Raw genomic sequence first — 18933 nt, forward strand, 5'->3', positions numbered from 1 at the left:
ATTTTAGAAAAATTAAAGACCGTATAGGACAAAAAAAGGAATGTGGCTGCTGGGATTCGAGCCCAGGTCTCCACGGCCACAACGTGGAATTCTTACCACTAAACTACAGCCACAATGTTGACAACGTAAATATCGAGTATGTATATAAATAGATTTGAAAGTTATAAATTATAATTTAATGCATTGAAGCGAGAGTTTCTCCTGTATTTGACCAGAAATAATGTTTAGATATACGAAATTATACGAACCAAAGAATAGAATAAATCAACAATAAAAATGCATGGTGCTGATCAAATGGCTTCCTTCATTTGGATGCCCTAAAAGTGTAATTCTCTCCAACTCAGATGTATCCATACCAAAAGCTAGAATGTTTCATGAACATGAGCATATGAGAAGAAATTGTTACTAGTTCAAGATATTACCGGTATCCCTGGGTTTCTAATCCAATAGGACTGGTCTAGGGACAGTTCATGAATGTTACATGCTCGATTCAGGTTGGTTCACTATGGTTTAAGAACAAGTCGGAGTAGCTCAACATTTTTCCTTTTTTTTTAAGAGAGAGAAAAGTGGCTCAATAATGCATAGCAATTCTCACGTAGATTGGCTTTGGACAAGTCTCCATGCAAATACCTATGGTTTTGGCCTCCCCCCAGGGGTTCATTTATTGGAAACGAAAGGCGCAATTGATAAATAAGCCAACCAATACATAAAAGAAGAAAAGGCTTGGCCGTGGAAAGGGGAGAATATAGTTTAATCAACGTAGTTTTCCCATGCAAATACCTATGTTTCCATCCCGATTTATATGCAGCTAAAACCACCTCGGCCCACACTAAGGCATGGCGTGCACTTTGGTTTGGCCTACCCCCGTGGGTTCATTTATAGGCGCAATTAATAAATAGGCTAACCAAAACATAGAAGAAAAGGCTAGCCCCGGGAAAGGGAGAAAATATAGTTTAATCAACATGTTCCTACAAATTTTGGTGACATTTTTAATGGTTTTTACTGACGCTTATAAGCGCCAGTAATTTTCTTTCCGATGCAAAAACGGGAGCTTTGCCGATGCTTTAAAGCGTCGGCAATAATTATTCTAACAATGCTTTGAAATGCCGTAAGAATTATTTTTTTAAAAAAAATTAAAAACCTAATTAATTCTTTTGAGGAAAAAAAAAATCTGTAGAGAGATTAACAAGAAATTCGTTCTTCATGATTGATTTTTTTACCTGTTTCTTTTGATTATGCTTTTTCTAATAGCATAAGATAAATAAAAATTAAAATTAAAAAAAAACACCGAAACAACAATAAATGCTCAATTTATTATTTTTTTAATAAATTACAAAATCTATTACAATAGGAATAATACTGGATTTCTTCCGACGCTACTAAAAAGCGTCAGCAAATTTTAGTGCGATGCCTAAATGATCGGCGTTTCTTTGTTGCGTCGGCAGGTAAGAATTGGAGAAACCCATTTTTGTTGCATTGTGTAGTTTTCCCATCAAATAAACATAGAACGAAGGAGCGACAAGGTTTGTTTCTCTAGGCAGTAACAACATCATTAGCTCTAGAACTGGATGGTTTGGGGCAATCCCTCCATCATATTTGATTAACCAAATCTAATGGTTATGTAAATTTGTTATATTAGACCCAATTCCAGCAATGGACAACGCTGCACCGCTGACACGAGGTTAATTAACGTTAGCTGCTGGTCCCTCTCCCCGAGTCAGTAATGGAACGGACGCAAGTGCTCTCGATGCTGGCAGTGGTCCAGATTTCCTAAGGAGTCAAAATTTTAGTGCTTGAAGGATGTGGTCAGCCATCTCTTTTGCCGTGAATCAAGTGCTTGAAGTCCTTTCTTTGGGCGAGAACTCTGGCAACAACCTGGCCAAAGATAACATGATTCCTGTGAGATGGTCCAAAGCTTGGGATTATTGAACTGGTTTTGGTGGGGTACTGAACGAGTTATTTTAAAGAATTTGTGTCTATCTTGTTAGGGAATGGAGAGGTTTTGTTATTGCCACGTACGAGACATGTTCAGCCTATTATTAGATTATCTGTTTGTTTTGTTAAAGATTGTTCTTTGAGAAAGAATATTTATCATCATAAGCCATGCCAATGAATAGCATCATCAAAAGACTAGCATGTCAGTTGAGGCATGTAGCAAGCTGCTGATTAAAGAGGTTTGAGGGACATAATTATGCCCAATACATTCGTACATGTTAACCAATAACCCTTTCTTGGCTGGCAGTTTTTCGGAGTCAGCTTCTTTGTGCAGAAAGTCAGGCTCATCGAGGTTGAGATACGATGTTATCTTGCCAATTTCAGTGCAGCACCCGTACCTGGTATGGCTTGGGTGCAAGATGGATAGATCTTGCAGTGCAAGCTGGTGGCTATTGCTAGAAGTCCATCTATAATGAGATGAACACTATGGTGCAAATGGGTCGAATTTGATCCGATCTAACCTAGTTTTTTGTTCGGATCCTAATTTTGGACCCAAATTGAACCCAATGGAAAATCAGATCAGATCTAATCAGGTCTACTATTACAATTTTTGATCTGACAGGTCATTTAGGTCGGGTCGGGTCCATGTATAACTGAACTCAACCCAAAAAATTTGGATCCGGTTCGGATCTAGGTCGGGTTAACTCATTCATGGCTTTAAAACTTGTTTGCATCTCCGCGGGCCCAAATAATTTTACAGATTTAGGTCGGATCGGATTGAATCATAGGATTGAAAACTCAAAATTATCTAAATTTCAAATAGGTTGGGTCGAGTCTAAACTCAATAAATCTAGACTCGAACCGAAAAATAGAACGGGTCCCATTTTAGGATCCGACCCGATCTCACAAGTCCTCCAAAATAGGTCGGATCAGGTTTAAGCCGATCGGGTCAGATCAGGTCACGAGTCGACCCAACCTATTTGCAGCCTTAATGAACACATCACATTCAAGGGTCCCATACATTATGGTATCAACAAAACGTATAACATTATGTTGCAAATTAAACAAGTTGACTCACACAACGTCCTGCATCATGCCCACTAACTCTTGAGCATGAATCCTTTGAGGTACACACGTCACACTATAGAACGATATACAGATATAAATGTTCGCTATCAAGAGGTGGATGGCCATCAAATAAAATAGTTTATGTATGCCTGCATGCAGAGCATGATATTTTATGGCTGCCTATTATTTTTTATGCCGACCATTTAGGAATTCACAGCACCGCAGCCTCACGGCAAAAGATTCTACATTCTTGTCTCTTTGGCAAGATGCTAGCTAAAAGACGATTTCAAATGAATACGTACCGTAGTTTAACCCTCCTTGTACCAATTGCTCAAAGCCCACTCATCGTACCAAGTTATTTATGTCGTGCTCCTTTGCCAACCTATCCGCTGTTCTGCCATTACCACTCTTAAACTGAACCCACCAAACGAGTCCCGACAATGCAAAAGCTGCATATAGTTGGGCCGCCACCTTCCCATCTTTATAATAATACCTCGTGCCCCTCGTCAAAGCGACAAGAGGAAAACGTTTGTTTCCCAAACCACCCCCTTCCGTCCCATAACGAGACACCTATTCCAACTCTCTCCTAGTCCCCCCCAAACACAAAACTCCACCAATCACCAGCGCATGCACCGGCCAACTCCCTTATCCTGCCCATATTATATGATTTCTAACATTATCCAAAACTTAAATATTGGGATAAAGAGAACTAACACAATCAACTTAACATAGATGGTCCTAATTGTGTATTAGTTATTTGTTTCATGCCATAACATAGTAGGCCATGACATATATAGCTAATGCCGAACCATAGAAGTCTTTAGCGAAAGATCCAAAAAGTGACTGAGAAACACTCCATGCTGTATAATGGTAATATATTAGGCACCCGACATAGCATGGGTTTGAGGAGTTCTAGACTCACTCATAGCCACCATGATGTGCTCTTACTCTTGGAAGAGACGCAATGTATTTAATAAGAAATTAAACGAATATGTGGTAAAAAGATCGATATTGTAATAAGTTTCATCGCATGATAAAGAATAGCTCTTCATTCAAATATCATAAAGTTCACGTATTCTTCAGATAATATATAGATCAATGCATTGTGTAGCAGAACATTAGTATATATGTGTTATTAAGCATCATACAATCTCCAGCCCAATAATAATGTAGACATGCATTACTGCCTCGGCAAACAATACACCAACTTAGAGATAGCTACTTATTTGGCATTGGCACTAATGGAGATAGATCCAGTCTAGAGACATTGAAGCGTAGAATATAAAGAAGCCAAAGATCTTGCCAAAACCGCATCCTCCGACGAGCTTTCACCTTGTCCAGCTGTGCGGCACATCTACTTGTTGTGGAGAGGATTCGGACCAGTTGGCACAGCCCTCTTCTCCTCGAAAGTAGTATTGATGGAAGAAGAGTAGGTAGGAGAAGGAGAAGAAGATATCGACCCGATCACCTGAGCCAACGTGACGGATGTAGCAAAGACGGAGGCCAAGACCATCATGAAGATGATGACTCTGCCAACCTTGTCCATCGGTGATGAGCCCCGAGAAGTCGATAAGAAATGAGCGGTTGTGGCGGGGGGGCTCACCTTCGGTGGTGATGAATTATAAGGGTGGAGAGGAGTTAGGGAGTCCAAAGGAGAGGTCGGAACGGATGGTGAGGGTTCCGCCATCTCTAAAGGAACAGGGAAGATGGAGAGGAGGAGTAAATGGGCTGCCAGAAAGCTACCCGAGAGGCCTTTGATCGCCCACCGGCTGCGCATTTAGTGCACATATCTAAAGGGAACAAAAAGGACCTTCTTCTGCACTCTTGTGAGCCCCACCAACTCTTCATTCTTTTCCTCTTTTTATTTATTTTTGGGGTGGGGTGGAAGTTTTTCTGAAGGCTTCTCAAAGGGTCAAAGGAGATCTCATCTCATTCTCTGAGGCATCTGTTTGCATATGATTCCTTTCCACAGCAATATATAAGTAGAGGATTAGCTCCTTGGGAGGACGTCATTAGTTGGTAAAGCCGAGTATCGATTAAGTGCAGGTGTTGAGGTTGATGTGGAGGGAGTTGGGATGTTTGTTGGTTTGTTCTAACTAGCTGACAAGTTACTACGGTAGAAAGAAAAAAAAGGACTCTTCCGAGCTCTGATCACGGGGAGCTTTTGAATAGTGGAAAGTGGGGCCTTGAGTGTAATCATCAGGATTTTGTTGTCTATAGGTTTACTGAGTTCCTGTTATCCTAAGCAAGTCTCTCTCTCTCTCTCACTTTACCAAGATAAGGAGCAACTAACTGACTGGTACAACCAATTTTGGGGTTAATGTTTGGGGGCAAAAGGAAGGCTAAAAATAATTTGTGTGGAAGATCGGATGTGAAACAAGGAAGCCAATGCTTATCAAAGCTTCCATTCAAAGTGGATGGATTCTATAAAATGGAAAAAGTTTATTTATGATTACCCACGTCCTTAATATACCATTGATAACATATCAGTCTTAAGTCTCAATAGACCCTATTTGTTACAACCCAAAATCTCATCCGAAAAAAAGCAGCTCCGCATAGATTCTCACATATTCTGCCTATTTAAGTCCGGATGTTTTCGTTAGGCTAAAAGTTTAAAACCATTCAAATTTAATCACAAGCACCATGATTGGTCCATTACAGTATTTTCTAATTTATATGGGCCATGAGCTGAATCTACTCTGATACTATTTGTCACAATCCAGAACCTCATCTAAAAAAGTATTAGCTGGAGGATATTTTTAATTTTTTTAATCCTATATAAATATTCAAAATCTTTCAAAATATAAACAATGTGAAACTAAACACACATCCACACATAACCTCACACCATCATAGGTTTAGTTTTACTTTAACCATATTCGAAGCTGTAATTCTCCTTGATGGCTAAAGCCACCTTCCTTTTTTCTTTTTTTTTTGTATCAATTCATTACATCAATGAATTGGGTTGGCACTTGGCACCCTCTCTTCTAAGAGATTTCTCTCAGCAGAGACAAACGACTCAAACCTTGGTGTGATGGTACATTACCACTATATTATCTTAAAAAATCAATAATTGGCTCGTCATTTTGCCCGGAAACAATGTCCAGAGCTGCAAACAAACTAACCCATCGTTGTAACCTTCTTAGAAAAAGAGACAAGCATAAGCTGCATTTACGGCTAGATTTACAAATGAAGAAATTCGCAGCGAACTTCGACTTGCAAAAATATTTTTTTATGTCAGGCTCATCCATTGGCTTATCCAAGTGGCTCACATATATGCGAAGCCAAGCTCAAGTTTTTTTGACCTAGCACATATTGACATGCTTGCTTTGAGATCAAATAGTCCAGAAGTTGTCTAAGCCTCCCTGATTAGCTTGTTTGCAACCTAATTTGCAGGAGGACCAAATCAGAATCAGAATAAATATTCACTCTTCAACATTTTCCCAGACATCAAGGATGCTTTCCTGTGCTGCGAGCTAGGGTTGAGCTGTAACCGAATCCAAATTTAATCAGCCAGACACAACCTTCAACATCCAATCACGTCTTAACAGACCTTGCAATGCGATACGTACATTATCTTCAACTCATTTTGATTTTGGTTTCAGTTTATGAACCCAAACGTTAATGCTTTTGTCTGTGGGCTAAGTCTTGGGCTTGTTTAAAGTAAATAGTGGGGCCCATCTCTTTGATATCCAAGAAATCGCATAACCATCCATATGAATTCAGAACTACTGCCTTGATAATAATAGATTTTTAGACCAATAATCTTAATAGAATTTAACAGCGTAGTAACATCAATAACCACTACAAGCAGCATAAATACTTATATCACCCAAATAAAGGCTGTAAAAAGATGATGGGCATTTGCAAGAATCATGATATTTCCTTGCCAACCCCAAGCATTAGCGTACACTTCCATTTCCTCAGCAAACAGAACTCCAGACACTCGCAACTCAGCCACAGGTAATGCCGAGACCGGGTCATGGGCCCAGACGGTATAAGCCGTCACCCATGAAGTGCCCGTCCATGTACAGAGCAGCGGCATTCTGTGGATGGTAACCATCCATCACAACAAATTGCATATCTTCTGATGGCTTCCAATGCCGCTTCCTTTGGTTTATGAACCAGTTGTTGATCTGTTTCTGATCAAGGCCCGTTGATTCAGCCAAGGCCACCTTCTCTGTCTCCTGCTTGTTGTTAAACGAACAGTTTCGCTATCAGTGTGAGAAATGATATATTATAAAAACAAGATGAAACAAGATAAGTTGCTGCACTAGTCCAAGTATAATTAATATATACTTGTTAATCTTGGTATACTTTCCTTACTAGATACGGAGAATAAACATATACCTCTCACGTACTTTCTCTCTTCTCATGTTTTCTTCTTTCTTTTAACGCCTTTATAAGATAACAGTCAATAATTTTTCAAGAGAAGATTGGTCAAGAAGGAAAATGATGGAATCAAGTTCTTCTTGTCAACGAATGCTCATTACTTAGACCAAGAAGTGATGAACTTGGTTTGATTAGATGCAGTCAAGGGGGGAAGCAAAAGAGATAAGCGCAGCACTTACTGATGGATATGGCCACTTATAATGCAGCTCCCACCAACCGAGCAGCTTCTGCCGGGCTTCCTTCGGAAGTTTCCCTTTCTTCTTCTTCTTGGACAGCTCTTGCCTAAGGCTGCTAAGGTACCCACTGTACTTCTTCAGAAGGTGGTGCTTCAGTTCTGCATCTTCGGTGCAGGGATCAATCTCAGGAAGCTCAGTTCCTCCCCCACTGGCTTCTTGGTCCTCTTCAGAGGAACAAACTCCACGTTTCTCATCTGGATGGTTTCGATGGAAAAGAAACAACTTATTCCCAAACATTCAAAAATCATCTGCTTGTGAGTTTCTCCATAGTGAGAATTTTTGGTCCTCAACAAATGACACATGTCGAAAAGGAAACAAGTTTACTACGCACCAGTCCACGTTATACGTTCATGGTATAACAAACCGTACCAAACCGAACAGTACCGAACGTATCATACCATACTGGTTCGGAACTAGTACCGTGTCGTACTGAGTATGTACTGGAAATAATGATTGTAGAACAGGTCCAGCTCTTGAACCGCATCAAAGATACAGTCCACTTCAACAGCAAGAGCCATGACAAAAAGGACCAAATGCCTTGTTAATATGCCAAGTGCATAATAAACTGTGTGTAGGAATCTCTATAACATCATATAATTCTCAAATATCTACATAGATACTGATAATTGAGAAATCAAGTAAGGAGTTAAATGAACTCTGTTCAAACGAGACTTTCTTGATATATAAGTTTCATAGAGCTCTAACAAATCAGAGTGGCGCAGCGGAAGCGTGGTGGGCCCATAACCCACAGGTCCCAGGATCGAAACCTGGCTCTGATAAGTGTGGCTTCTGTTGCAACTCTTAATTCTTTTTCACTTTTTTTTTCTTTTTTTTTATTACGAATGAAATTCAAGACATGCACATATATGTACATAAATTGTCCTTTTCTTTAAATTTTTTCCTCATTTTCGCTTCTTTTCTTTCAGTACAAATAAAATGTGAGATGCATATACATCACCTCCTTTTAATCTTTTTTGCCTTTTTTTTTTGAAAATACAGATAAAAACTAAGAAACCCTTTTTTCCTTTACAAATAAAATTCAGGACATGCACATATATGTAGATAAATTGTCTTTTTCCTTAATATTTTCCTCATTCCTGGCCTTTTTTTACAGTACAAACAAAATTAGGGGCATGCACATCCATGTCATTTTAATCCTTTTTGCCTCTCTTTTTTTGAAAATACAGATAAAAACTCAGGAACCCTTTTGTCCTTTACAAATAAAAATTTAGGACATGCACATATACACAGATCAATAGTCTTTCTAGATATTGTCGTAAGTGTATTTTAGTTGATCTTGGAGAAAAGCAGCAACATCGAGCACAATATTTATCTTGCTAAAGGACAATACATGACAAACAAATTAAAAATGAGAAGCAAAGTTCAATCAAGCAATTATCTTACCCCGAAAAGGTTTATCATTCTGTCCTCTCATGCATTGAATAGACTAGTATGCTTCAACATGAATGAATCCTAGTCCAACAAACACAATTATGCATATATACAAATTGTAAGCATCAATTTAGTGGTCCTTCATTGTCCAGATATGGATTTTGAGAGACCTTGAACACTTTCATTATTTATTCTAGACACACACAACCCTTCTCATTTAAAGAACCCAAATAATAGTGATCTTTGTCAATCATGTCCACTCTCCTATTTATTCCATTTGAGACTAAACCTGGCACATGATCCTCAATACACTAATAGAGGCTTTTAGTAGCAAAACAGTAACCACAAAAAGTCATAGAATTGCCTATAAATATTTGTAGGGAAAATGAGGCAAACCCAGGCCCGTGGACTTAGAAAATTTCCACATAGTTGGCCCAAAAAACTAGAGATGCAAACAATGATCGAGTCGACCCATGCCCCTAGCTGGTCCCGGCCCATTAGACCCAAACAATCCATATTTGAAGACCTGTGGATTCGGTCTAGTTCTAAAATTGGATTCTACCTAAATTTTAGGTCTAGTCCGATCTTGTATTCTTTAATCTGACCCAACCCAACCCATATATCACCAAAGTCGAATTTGGATCAACAAAAAATAAGCCCGATCCAACCCAAACTCGATCAGGCCAAAAACTTGAATCATATAAACCTCGCTCTCCTTCACTCTAAATATCTTTTCGTTAATTATATTTATACTTTTATCTTTCATTGTTTATTTCGGTGAATAACACCTATTATAAGACCCTATCTAATCCTCCTTGCAGTGGCCAACTAGTCCATAAGAAGTCTGGTGATCCTCCTGGATCATTTGATTGAGAGACAAAAGTGAGCAAAATTGTACACCATGTCATGCTTGCAACAAACTCCAAGGACTATTGATATGGTCCATGTAGACACATTAGTTTTCCATATTTATGCCGAATGGTATATCTATTGCTTTACAATTATATTTGCAATCAAGCATTACCTTTACAGGCCCCAAAAATATCCAACATAACACTTCTGAAAAAGAGCCCAATAAACAACTCAATTCCTCATAAAACCTTCTATTTTTTGATAATACAGATAGCTTCATACAATTCTATTAAGTACACCTAACAAAATTAGAAAAGAGAAGGCAAAAGGGGAGGAGAGGACTCCTAACTATCCCACAATAGACCACCAGAGTGCTAAACGACATAGGATGCCACCCAATCACCCGCCCTATTCGGATCTCGAAACGCGAGTGACCCGAGCATCCAAACAACCCTATAGAAAACCACAAATATCATACAATAAAGGGTGTTCAAAGCCAACCCTGGCTTAACTTTGGTCGCCGAATCCCCTTCGAATTGAATCCGATCGACCCCTAGGACAAGGCAAGCATAAGAGATATCCTCCAAGGTTGATCTCATCTCTACCTCAGAAACGGAAGTGTCATGAAGCCGACATCCTCCTACCGCAATAAAGCTAGAATCAAAACTTCTGATGACAAACCCAGCCCTGTCTATTCTTCCATCTTCCAATACACTACTATCAAATGATAAATATCGCCCGAGGCGCCATCAAAACTAATGGAAGCCCCAAATATCCCTCACATTCCGGATTCCATCAACGGACTCATCCTGGTCATGCTCTGCAGCATGAACGAGTGCCCTCTCCGTTACACACCTCGGACTCTACCACCTCCCCTCAAACTCTGGCGTTTCTGCTTTAAGTAATATAGAGGCATCTAACACCACCAGCTGAGTTGGCAAGTCTCTTCACGAACTCCTTCGAGTAATCAAGAAAAGCCGCGACCGGGGATAAAGAATGCAAAAAATTGTAGGCCGCCCTTGTTAGGCACCACCCGAGTGCAGCTCTTCGACATTCGAAGAGATTGTGCTCCATTGATTCCTCGACCTCTGGACAGCTATTATAATTAGGGGACAGACTCAACCCTATTCTATAAAGCACCTCTCCTAATAGGCCACCTTCCAGAGGAACAAAACGGCCCGTGGGTGGATACGAAGCCCCCGCAGCCAAATTCCATCAGTCGATCGTGGTGCTGTGACTCTGTACAGCTCCCCCAGATCAGTGCCCCTCCTTTGGATCGGCAGATCGAGACCCATGTGCTTCTATCCGATCTACCCAACCTTAAAATCAGCATAGCTAGAATCCTCTCCGCTAATTGCTCTCCAAAGAGCCGCTGAACTATAAATACATCCCAACTCCTCTAAGGTCACCCACCTTGAGACCCAAGCTATCCGCGTTAACCATAGTGGGCCATAATCGTAGTGGCAAGTCTGAAATCCATATATCCTCCGAAACATCCATCGATCAGTAAAGAGCAGATGCCCAAATCTCCACGACTCCGAGATTGACATAGAACCTCTCAAGCCAGTAGATGAACACCTCTTCTTCCATCTCACATTCCCTAGACGCCCCTAAACATCCACTCTAGTCTTTGCTGCACCATCTTGGGCAAACATGTGGCCAATAGATAAACCAGAACATACGTGAGGACAAATCTCACCAGCGTCACTCTGTCTATCATGGAGAGGGAACTCATTCACAAGGGGGTGGTCTTATCATTCACAAGGGAATTGAACACATTCCATAACCCACCAGATCATGTCCTCACCAAACCTAATGCTCTTCGAGGAGGCAAGAAATTGCAAGCTCATCCGATCATAGGCCCTCTGCATATCCAACTTGGCCATGAGACTATGTTTGCATTCAAAGTCATGGTGCGGATGCCACACTATGCAAGTTTGCACCTAGGACCTCCCACATTTGGAAAGGGATTTTATGCCACCTAGCTGAACTAAGTTTGGTTGGCTATCCTTAAGAGCACTTAATTGTGTTCCACAACCCAATCAAACTTCAAGTTTTCATCAGTATTTTCAAAATCCTTTCACGGCTTCGAAAATCCAGCCTTCATTCCATGCCCGCAAATTCTAAATTTTGTTGCACCAACTTTCAAGTATAAATGAGGGTACAACTCCATAAGACAACATCACACCTTGCATTACCCATTATTGTGATCTTAAATGTCGCACCATTGGTCACTAGAAAGTTCCAGCATCATATGCCTGAGGTTTCATCCGCTACATATTTGGGAATATGCAACATGTGTACTTCAGGCAAAGAACCCATAAATGGAATAGTGCCACAATACACAATACTTTTCTCACGACAAGGATCATGAAATCATATAATCTACAAAAGAATTAGCTTGTTAGTGTTCAAATTTTAAATATAATAAAATACTTTATTTATTTTACAATTATTATTTTACTTTTCCATAGGCCTAAAAAAATTAATTTTTTATTATCTCAGTATTTCCTCTAAATTGATTATTTCCTATTAGGATAGCCTATGGATATTAGAAAACCTTCTTTATAAATACCTATGTACTCATCTATTTTTCATCAATGAATAGCAAATTAGATCGAAGCTTTTAAGTTCACTTTGTAAGAGTACCTGATGATGTGACTCTGCCCTAGCATGATGCAACTCTATATAACCTTCTTGCAACTCGAAGGTCTTTTTTTTTGTGACTATAAAAGGCCCTAAGCAAAGGTAGTGTGAGATTGATGGAGGTGTGAGAAGATTGAGTGATTGCTAGTGCAACTTTGGTCAAATCAAAGGCTACCGATTTGATTAGTGAGGCTCCAACTAGTTATCCTAAATTAGTTTTGCATCCAGTGATCTCTTTCTTTACCTTCTAGTTCTCTAGTTTAGGTTTAACCTTTTAATCCTTTTCTTTATTTCCTTTGTATCAAACAATTGTAAGAAAAATAAAAAAACTACTTTTTGTTATTTATTATTCTGTGTTTTCCTAGAAAATTCCAATCACTTCTAGGGTAGGAGAGGCCTTTTTTCTGGGTCTCCCCAGTTTTTTCCAAGTAGAGTTGAGAATTCCAATTCCATCTTCCTCGCATGCATCCTTGACCTTCACTTTAGTAAACTCCAGACCGTGTGATTTACAGGTGTGTTGCTAGAGCCTACTAGCAAACACAAACATTCAACGAGGGCAATTAAGGAAAACATCTGATTCCCAATTCATCCACCATGACATCCAATAAATGGCACTGCTACACGGCTGAAAAAGCCTACAACATCTGATTCCCAATTCATCCACCATGACATCCAATAAATGGCACTGCTTCCCTAGTCTTCAAGATGCTTTAGATGATTCAAGGTCATCTTGTGGCCATGTTCCGCGACAAAAACACATTAGCATTAATCCATTCCTTTCACACAGATATTCAAACTTATGTACAATAAAGGGTGTCCCAGCTCCCATCATTGTAAGATCTGGAAAGGATCAGATGCATTAACCTAGAAATAATACTTAGCCATTTATAATATGCATATGTATCTTTTGATGGAAGCTCATTAGATCACGAGCTTCGGCCATAAACAACAAAGCTACATCAAAGTGCTAAGCTAGAAAGATCCTTAGAGCTCATCAGGCAAAACTCAGTCACCGCCTAAATTTCTTTTTCAGATAAAGGCTTCATGCATGCATACATGGTAATAAAACAAATCTGAAATAATGTTCAATTAGTGAAGCTCTTGGCTTAAGCTCAAAAGTATAATAGATGAGGTCTATAGCAATTCAAACTTGCCGGTCCAACTGCAACCTACGCTTACCGCCAATAATGACTTCCAAAGGTTAAAACTCCATGGATCCGTGCCTCAACCAAAGTATATTTTCTGAGTAAAGAATCTTTAGTGAGATTATGAAATCAATTGCAATGGAACCAGGTTTGAAGAACGGCACTAGCATATTCAGTTATTTAAAAGCCGCACAGATATCATAGTAGCAAATGGTTATGTGCAAACTATCATGACTAGTATCTTGCCATCCTGCACTACCACGTCTACCATGGGAAAGAAAATTGGATGCCCGCATGCGCAGAGACAATTGGGGCAGTGGTGCATATATCTCGAGATAGCACTGTAGCAACATGATTCTGATATGAAAATACACAACTTTGAATATAATAATGCTAAAGAACCACAAGGATATGTACATTAGATGAATAGGAGGAGTTTAAACCACATGATTATCAAATTTAAATAAAAATCTAACATCACAAACACCAAAAACAGTCATAATCATGACCATGAAAATTGCACAAAAACAACAAATAAAAAATGAATGACATGAAACCTTACAAAAATTGCAAAAAATATATGATACTAGATTAAAAAAATATAAAAACAAAATAATTTTAGAACCAAAAAATAATGAATAGATTGGACTGGTAAGCAGCAACAAGACAATATATGAGCATGCAGATGGAGGAAGGATCTTGGTTGAGTGTTGACATCTCAATTAGAATGAACATTTGGTGGCGGTTCATATCAAACATTAATCGGATGAGTTTGCAAAATATTAAAATTTCACTAATGGACAAGGCTCATGGACTCATCTCCATTCAGCCTCAGTAACCAAGTACACTATACCGTAGGATACCCTCCATAGGTGAATATTCTTTGAAATGGTAAATATTGAGTCATATCAGATCATGTAAGAAGTCATATTGGGCAATATTTTTTTTTACTGAGAGCATATAAAAAAGGTAAATTCAATTTTGAATAATAAAACTATAAATTCAATGTTGATCATATAGGGATTAGCTGTATTTGGAATCTCTCAGGGTCAATTCACAGTGAAAGTTGCCCAATTACACTTTGTTTATATCACAAATTAATGATACCATATTGAGAAGTTGATGCCACGGCCATTTCAATTGGAAAATGGCTTCAAGGAGATGACAATTATGCTGCTACTTTGGGGTTAAACAAGTAGGATATATCTTTTTTCTCTTAAAGCTATTGACAAAAGAAGAAAGAATCAAAAGATATTGGGACCTGTAGCTAAAGCAGTATTCTCCGCCTGAAAGACTATTGCAGAGCAATGTATATGGAAGTGAGAATCAAATGACAAAAATAGGAAAATAATTTTTTGGGGGTGAGGTGGCTCCTCCGGAGCTAGGCTCACCTAATGTCAAATATGCAAACAAGAGACATTCATGACATATCAACTAAATTTGCAATGGCTATACATATATAGAGCATATAATTAGCTTGTCCAAATAAAGATCCTGAATCAAGAAAGCCAGAAAAGTGCATTACAAATTGTCAGAAAGTTAACAAAAAAATCCTAATGTCTCATTGTCAACAACTTTTTCAAGGAAAAACACTTGAATTTTGTTATTAAATTCAGAAAAATTCAAATAAATTCGAAAATTACAAGAAATAGAAAATGCATTTTTTATCATTATAAAACAAATCAAATCAAAGTAACTACCACGTGACTCATGCTCAAGACCAGCATGGATTTAAAATTTTAAAGTAATATATACGAGATATTATAAATTCAGGTGTGACTGGAAACTTCAAAAAAAAGCCTGAAAGGCCTTACTTAATTGGTCATTAAATGTTTAGCAAATACATGTAGTTGAGTTACGAGCAAATTTTCAGAGTCCTGCATCACAAGTATACTCAGCTGCATAGCTATAAGAGAGAGCCATTTAGTTTTCAGCATTCTTTTATAATATCCTTCAAGCATTTCAACCATACAATCTATCCCAGATTACATGGAAGTTGTCACATGGCTTTCCTTCAGTATAAGATTAAGCCTTTGTGCAATAGCAGGCGGTAAACACTCACAATGACCTTAATGAGTTCGACTAGTAGCAATTACTACATGATGTACGCTACGACCATTTCCTTTAGTACGTACTTGAAAGGTGACCCTTAAAGCTGAACCTATTGCCAGTCAAAGCAGCACCCTAGAATAACAAGGACTGATATTTAACATCCCATTATCGACTGCCACTAATTACGAACAAAAGCCCTATAAGCACATTAACAGTTAAAAGCAGTCTCAAACGCCCAATTGGTACAATGAACTCAACGGCAATGGTCCATAACACACTCCCACTGGTGCCAATTTATGAGTGATCCCATATCACTTGCTGACCAAAAGATTTCGCGTGAGTGGAAAACTGTACACAAAGGCTAAACAAAGCAACCTAGCCATCCCATCCAAAACGCCAATGCCCCTCCCACTGTCCTAAAGCTCTCTCTCTCTCTCTCTCTCTCTCTCTCTCGCAACCTAGCCATCCCATTCAAAACGCCAATGCTTCTCCCACTGTCCTAAAGCTCGCTCGCTCGCTCTCTCTCTCTCTCTCAACCAACCTAGCCATCCCATCCAAAACGCCAATGACTCTTCCACTGTCCTGCATCTCTCTCTCTCTCTCTCTCTCTCTCTCTCTCTCTCTCTCTCTCTCTGTGCCTGCGCGCGCGCACTAGGATCTTTTTAATGCGCAACATAGAACTCTGCATGCAGTCATGTAAGGAGGATGCATATTTAAACAAGTACCACACAAGAGACTACATACTTTACCAATATCTGCTGTCACATCACAATAGGGTGGAATCCTGACAACTAAAACGTTCTAAAAGACTATTTGAAGAACTAGCAGTGAGAGTTGGAAATGTGGATGGGAGGGTGGGAATGATTAGAATAACGTCCAATGTTCTTTGTTCTATACTTTGAAGCCCATCGGGGGGAGGGAGGGAAGGAGAGCGAGGGAGAGCGAAGGGGGAGAGGGAGCATAAGGTGGGAGATGGTACTAGTAAAATAATAAATAAGGAAACAAGGGGAATAACGATTATTCTCCAAGCTCTGGGAACCTAATAGGGCACCAGTCCACAACGGAAAGGCAAATATTTTTAGATACCAAACTGTGTCTTCCCATCCTTCTCCTTTCTAAAGATTTTCGTATTAGACTGTACAAGTATATATAGATGCCTTTTTTTCTTTTCTGATGAGATATATATGCCCTTCAAACGAGCCCCCTTTGTCTTCCTCCTCCATTCTTTCATAACAAGCGCCAAATATAGAATGGAAATGATAGCTACTAAGCTACTATAGGCTCGTGACACAGCCACAGGAAGCCTTATTTCCTGTTTATATCTCCCGTTAATATATCACATACATCCACAAAGAACGATCATTAAATAACACAGTATCATAGAGAGAGTGGTAATTTTTTTGTCTTTTTGATAAAGAGAACGGTATAGAAAACCCGCCCGTCAAGATTCTCTCCTCGTAAATATGCAACGTAGTTGGCGTACTGACTTCCACACGGCCGTACGCCTCGGCGTTGCACTGTTGCAGTCCAAGCGTCCCAAACCCTAACACCACAACCACCACCTCTCCCTCTTTTCCTGGTGGAGTATAACAGCGGATGTTGAGGGGGAAAACTAGGCCAAGAAACTCATCTTCTAGCCCAATATCCCATGGCTTGATTGTTTAAGATTCTCTAATGCTAACTAATTATTGTCAAACTTTTAAAATGTTTCACGCTAGCTGGCAGAATGACTAATTTAATCAGTACCAGTGGTGGTTTACCAGAGGAGAGGATGTGGAAGGATCCATTGGTTAGGGAGTTGAGCTGCGACTCGACCCTCCTGAGAAAATCCATAGACTCCTGCAACGGCCTCGTGATCTCCTCCCTATACTTCACGAGCAAATGGTAGAACGCCTCCTGTCACGATTCAATATTGCAAACTATTGACCAATTTGGAGCCTAAAATTTAAAACAAAACGGCCAATTGGTTCATCAACAAGTGCAGGGGGCGGTTAACAAGTAGTACCATGAATTGGTCGAGCTCCGGGTCGGCCGGAGGGTCCCGGCAGCCTACCCCGGCCCGCTGCCTCGCTTCGAACTCCCTCGCCACCGCCAACAGCCGGTCTGCCACCTCCGGCGGGGCTCCCACCTGTTAACATGTAGATATATATACTGATCATTAGCTTCTATAGTTGTTAGCGAGAGGAGGGGAGAGATTTGGAGAACCTTTTGGCAGTCCATATAGGCTTTGAGGAGGTTGGAATAGTGGGGGTGTGAGATGATCCGGGCCTTCATGGCGTCCACGTCGGTGGGTCGGGCGAAGGGGTAATGGTGGGAGGAGGAGGACGACGAGCCCTCGGGCTTGGGAGGGTGAAGGCGGGGGAGAGTGTTTGCGTTTGGGTTTGGGCCACTGTAGATGGACATGGAGGCAGTGATGGGGGGTGCAGCCAAACCGGTAGTTGGGGGCGTGGTGGTGGTGGTGGTTGAGGCTGTGGCCACGGAGGAGGACGCGTATATGAAGCCCCCACCTCTGGGTCTGCCTCCCAGCTGGGAAAATTGCTCCATGGCTCCCCCAGAGAGGATCGTAAGGGAAAAGAAGCGAGGCAAAGATGGAGACGGTAGGAGAGAAAGATAGATTAATTTATCAACAGAGGTAAAGGAGAAGAGATGGAGGAGGTTGGATGGATGCGACCACCTCCGCAGAGAGAAAGAGAGAGAGAGAGAGAGAGAGAGAGAGAGAGAGAGAGAGAGAAGGGGGAGGAACGCACGATCTGTGATAGCTTTCTTTTCCTGTGTCAAATCAAGAAGAGAGGACAGTTTTTGCAGTGGCGGTAGAACTCGAAAACGAAAAAATATTACCCCAACATCCACAAGGGAATACTGGAGGAGCTGATGGAGATTAGAGAGAGATTTCGATCCAGGAAATGGATTGATGGGGAGATAGAACGCTACATGTGGGTGTTGGTGGGGTTGCATCGTAATAGTACTAGCAAGTAGTAGTTTTTATATGCAACGGATATATATAGAGAGACGCACACACAAGTCCTTCAATTCCATGTTGACGCTGGCCGTGTTCTATGGGAAAAGGAGGTTAAAAAGTTTTAAAAAAGGTACAGTGAGTCTTTTCAAGAAATATATTTTATTACCAGCTTACGGCATCTAATATTGGTTTTTCTCTTCAATGGCTTTTTTTTTTTAAGCATCGTACTGGATGAAGCGACCCTGAGACGAGATGG

The 18933-nt window shown here is 40.1% G+C and overlaps 1 protein-coding gene and 2 non-coding genes across 3 annotated transcripts; 1 reads left to right on the top strand and 2 right to left on the bottom strand.

Moving 5' to 3' along the window:
* Positions 1 to 41: 41 nt before the first annotated feature.
* On the bottom strand, positions 42 to 113 carry TRNAH-GUG (transfer RNA histidin (anticodon GUG)). Its single transcript has one exon. It is a non-coding gene; the product is annotated as a tRNA-His (tRNA).
* A 6640-nt stretch (positions 114 to 6753) lies between these two features.
* On the bottom strand, positions 6754 to 18674 carry LOC103704266 (homeotic protein knotted-1-like). Its single transcript, XM_008787490.6, has 5 exons — positions 17924 to 18674; positions 17724 to 17846; positions 17479 to 17614; positions 7575 to 7825; positions 6754 to 7190 (listed from the first exon to the last, which is right to left on the bottom strand). Exons 1-5 carry the CDS (start codon positions 18671 to 18673, stop codon positions 6984 to 6986), a joined length of 1467 nt encoding a protein of 488 aa, XP_008785712.3. The 5' UTR covers position 18674; the 3' UTR covers positions 6754 to 6983.
* Positions 8339 to 8410, top strand: TRNAM-CAU (transfer RNA methionine (anticodon CAU)). The gene has a single exon. It is a non-coding gene; the product is annotated as a tRNA-Met (tRNA).
* Positions 18675 to 18933: the final 259 nt, after the last annotated feature.

Source organism: Phoenix dactylifera, chromosome 15, assembly GCF_051530095.1.
Source record: "Phoenix dactylifera cultivar Ajwa chromosome 15, Ajwa_hap1_PhDact_Kaust_v1.1, whole genome shotgun sequence".
NCBI lineage: Eukaryota > Viridiplantae > Streptophyta > Magnoliopsida > Arecales > Arecaceae > Phoenix > Phoenix dactylifera.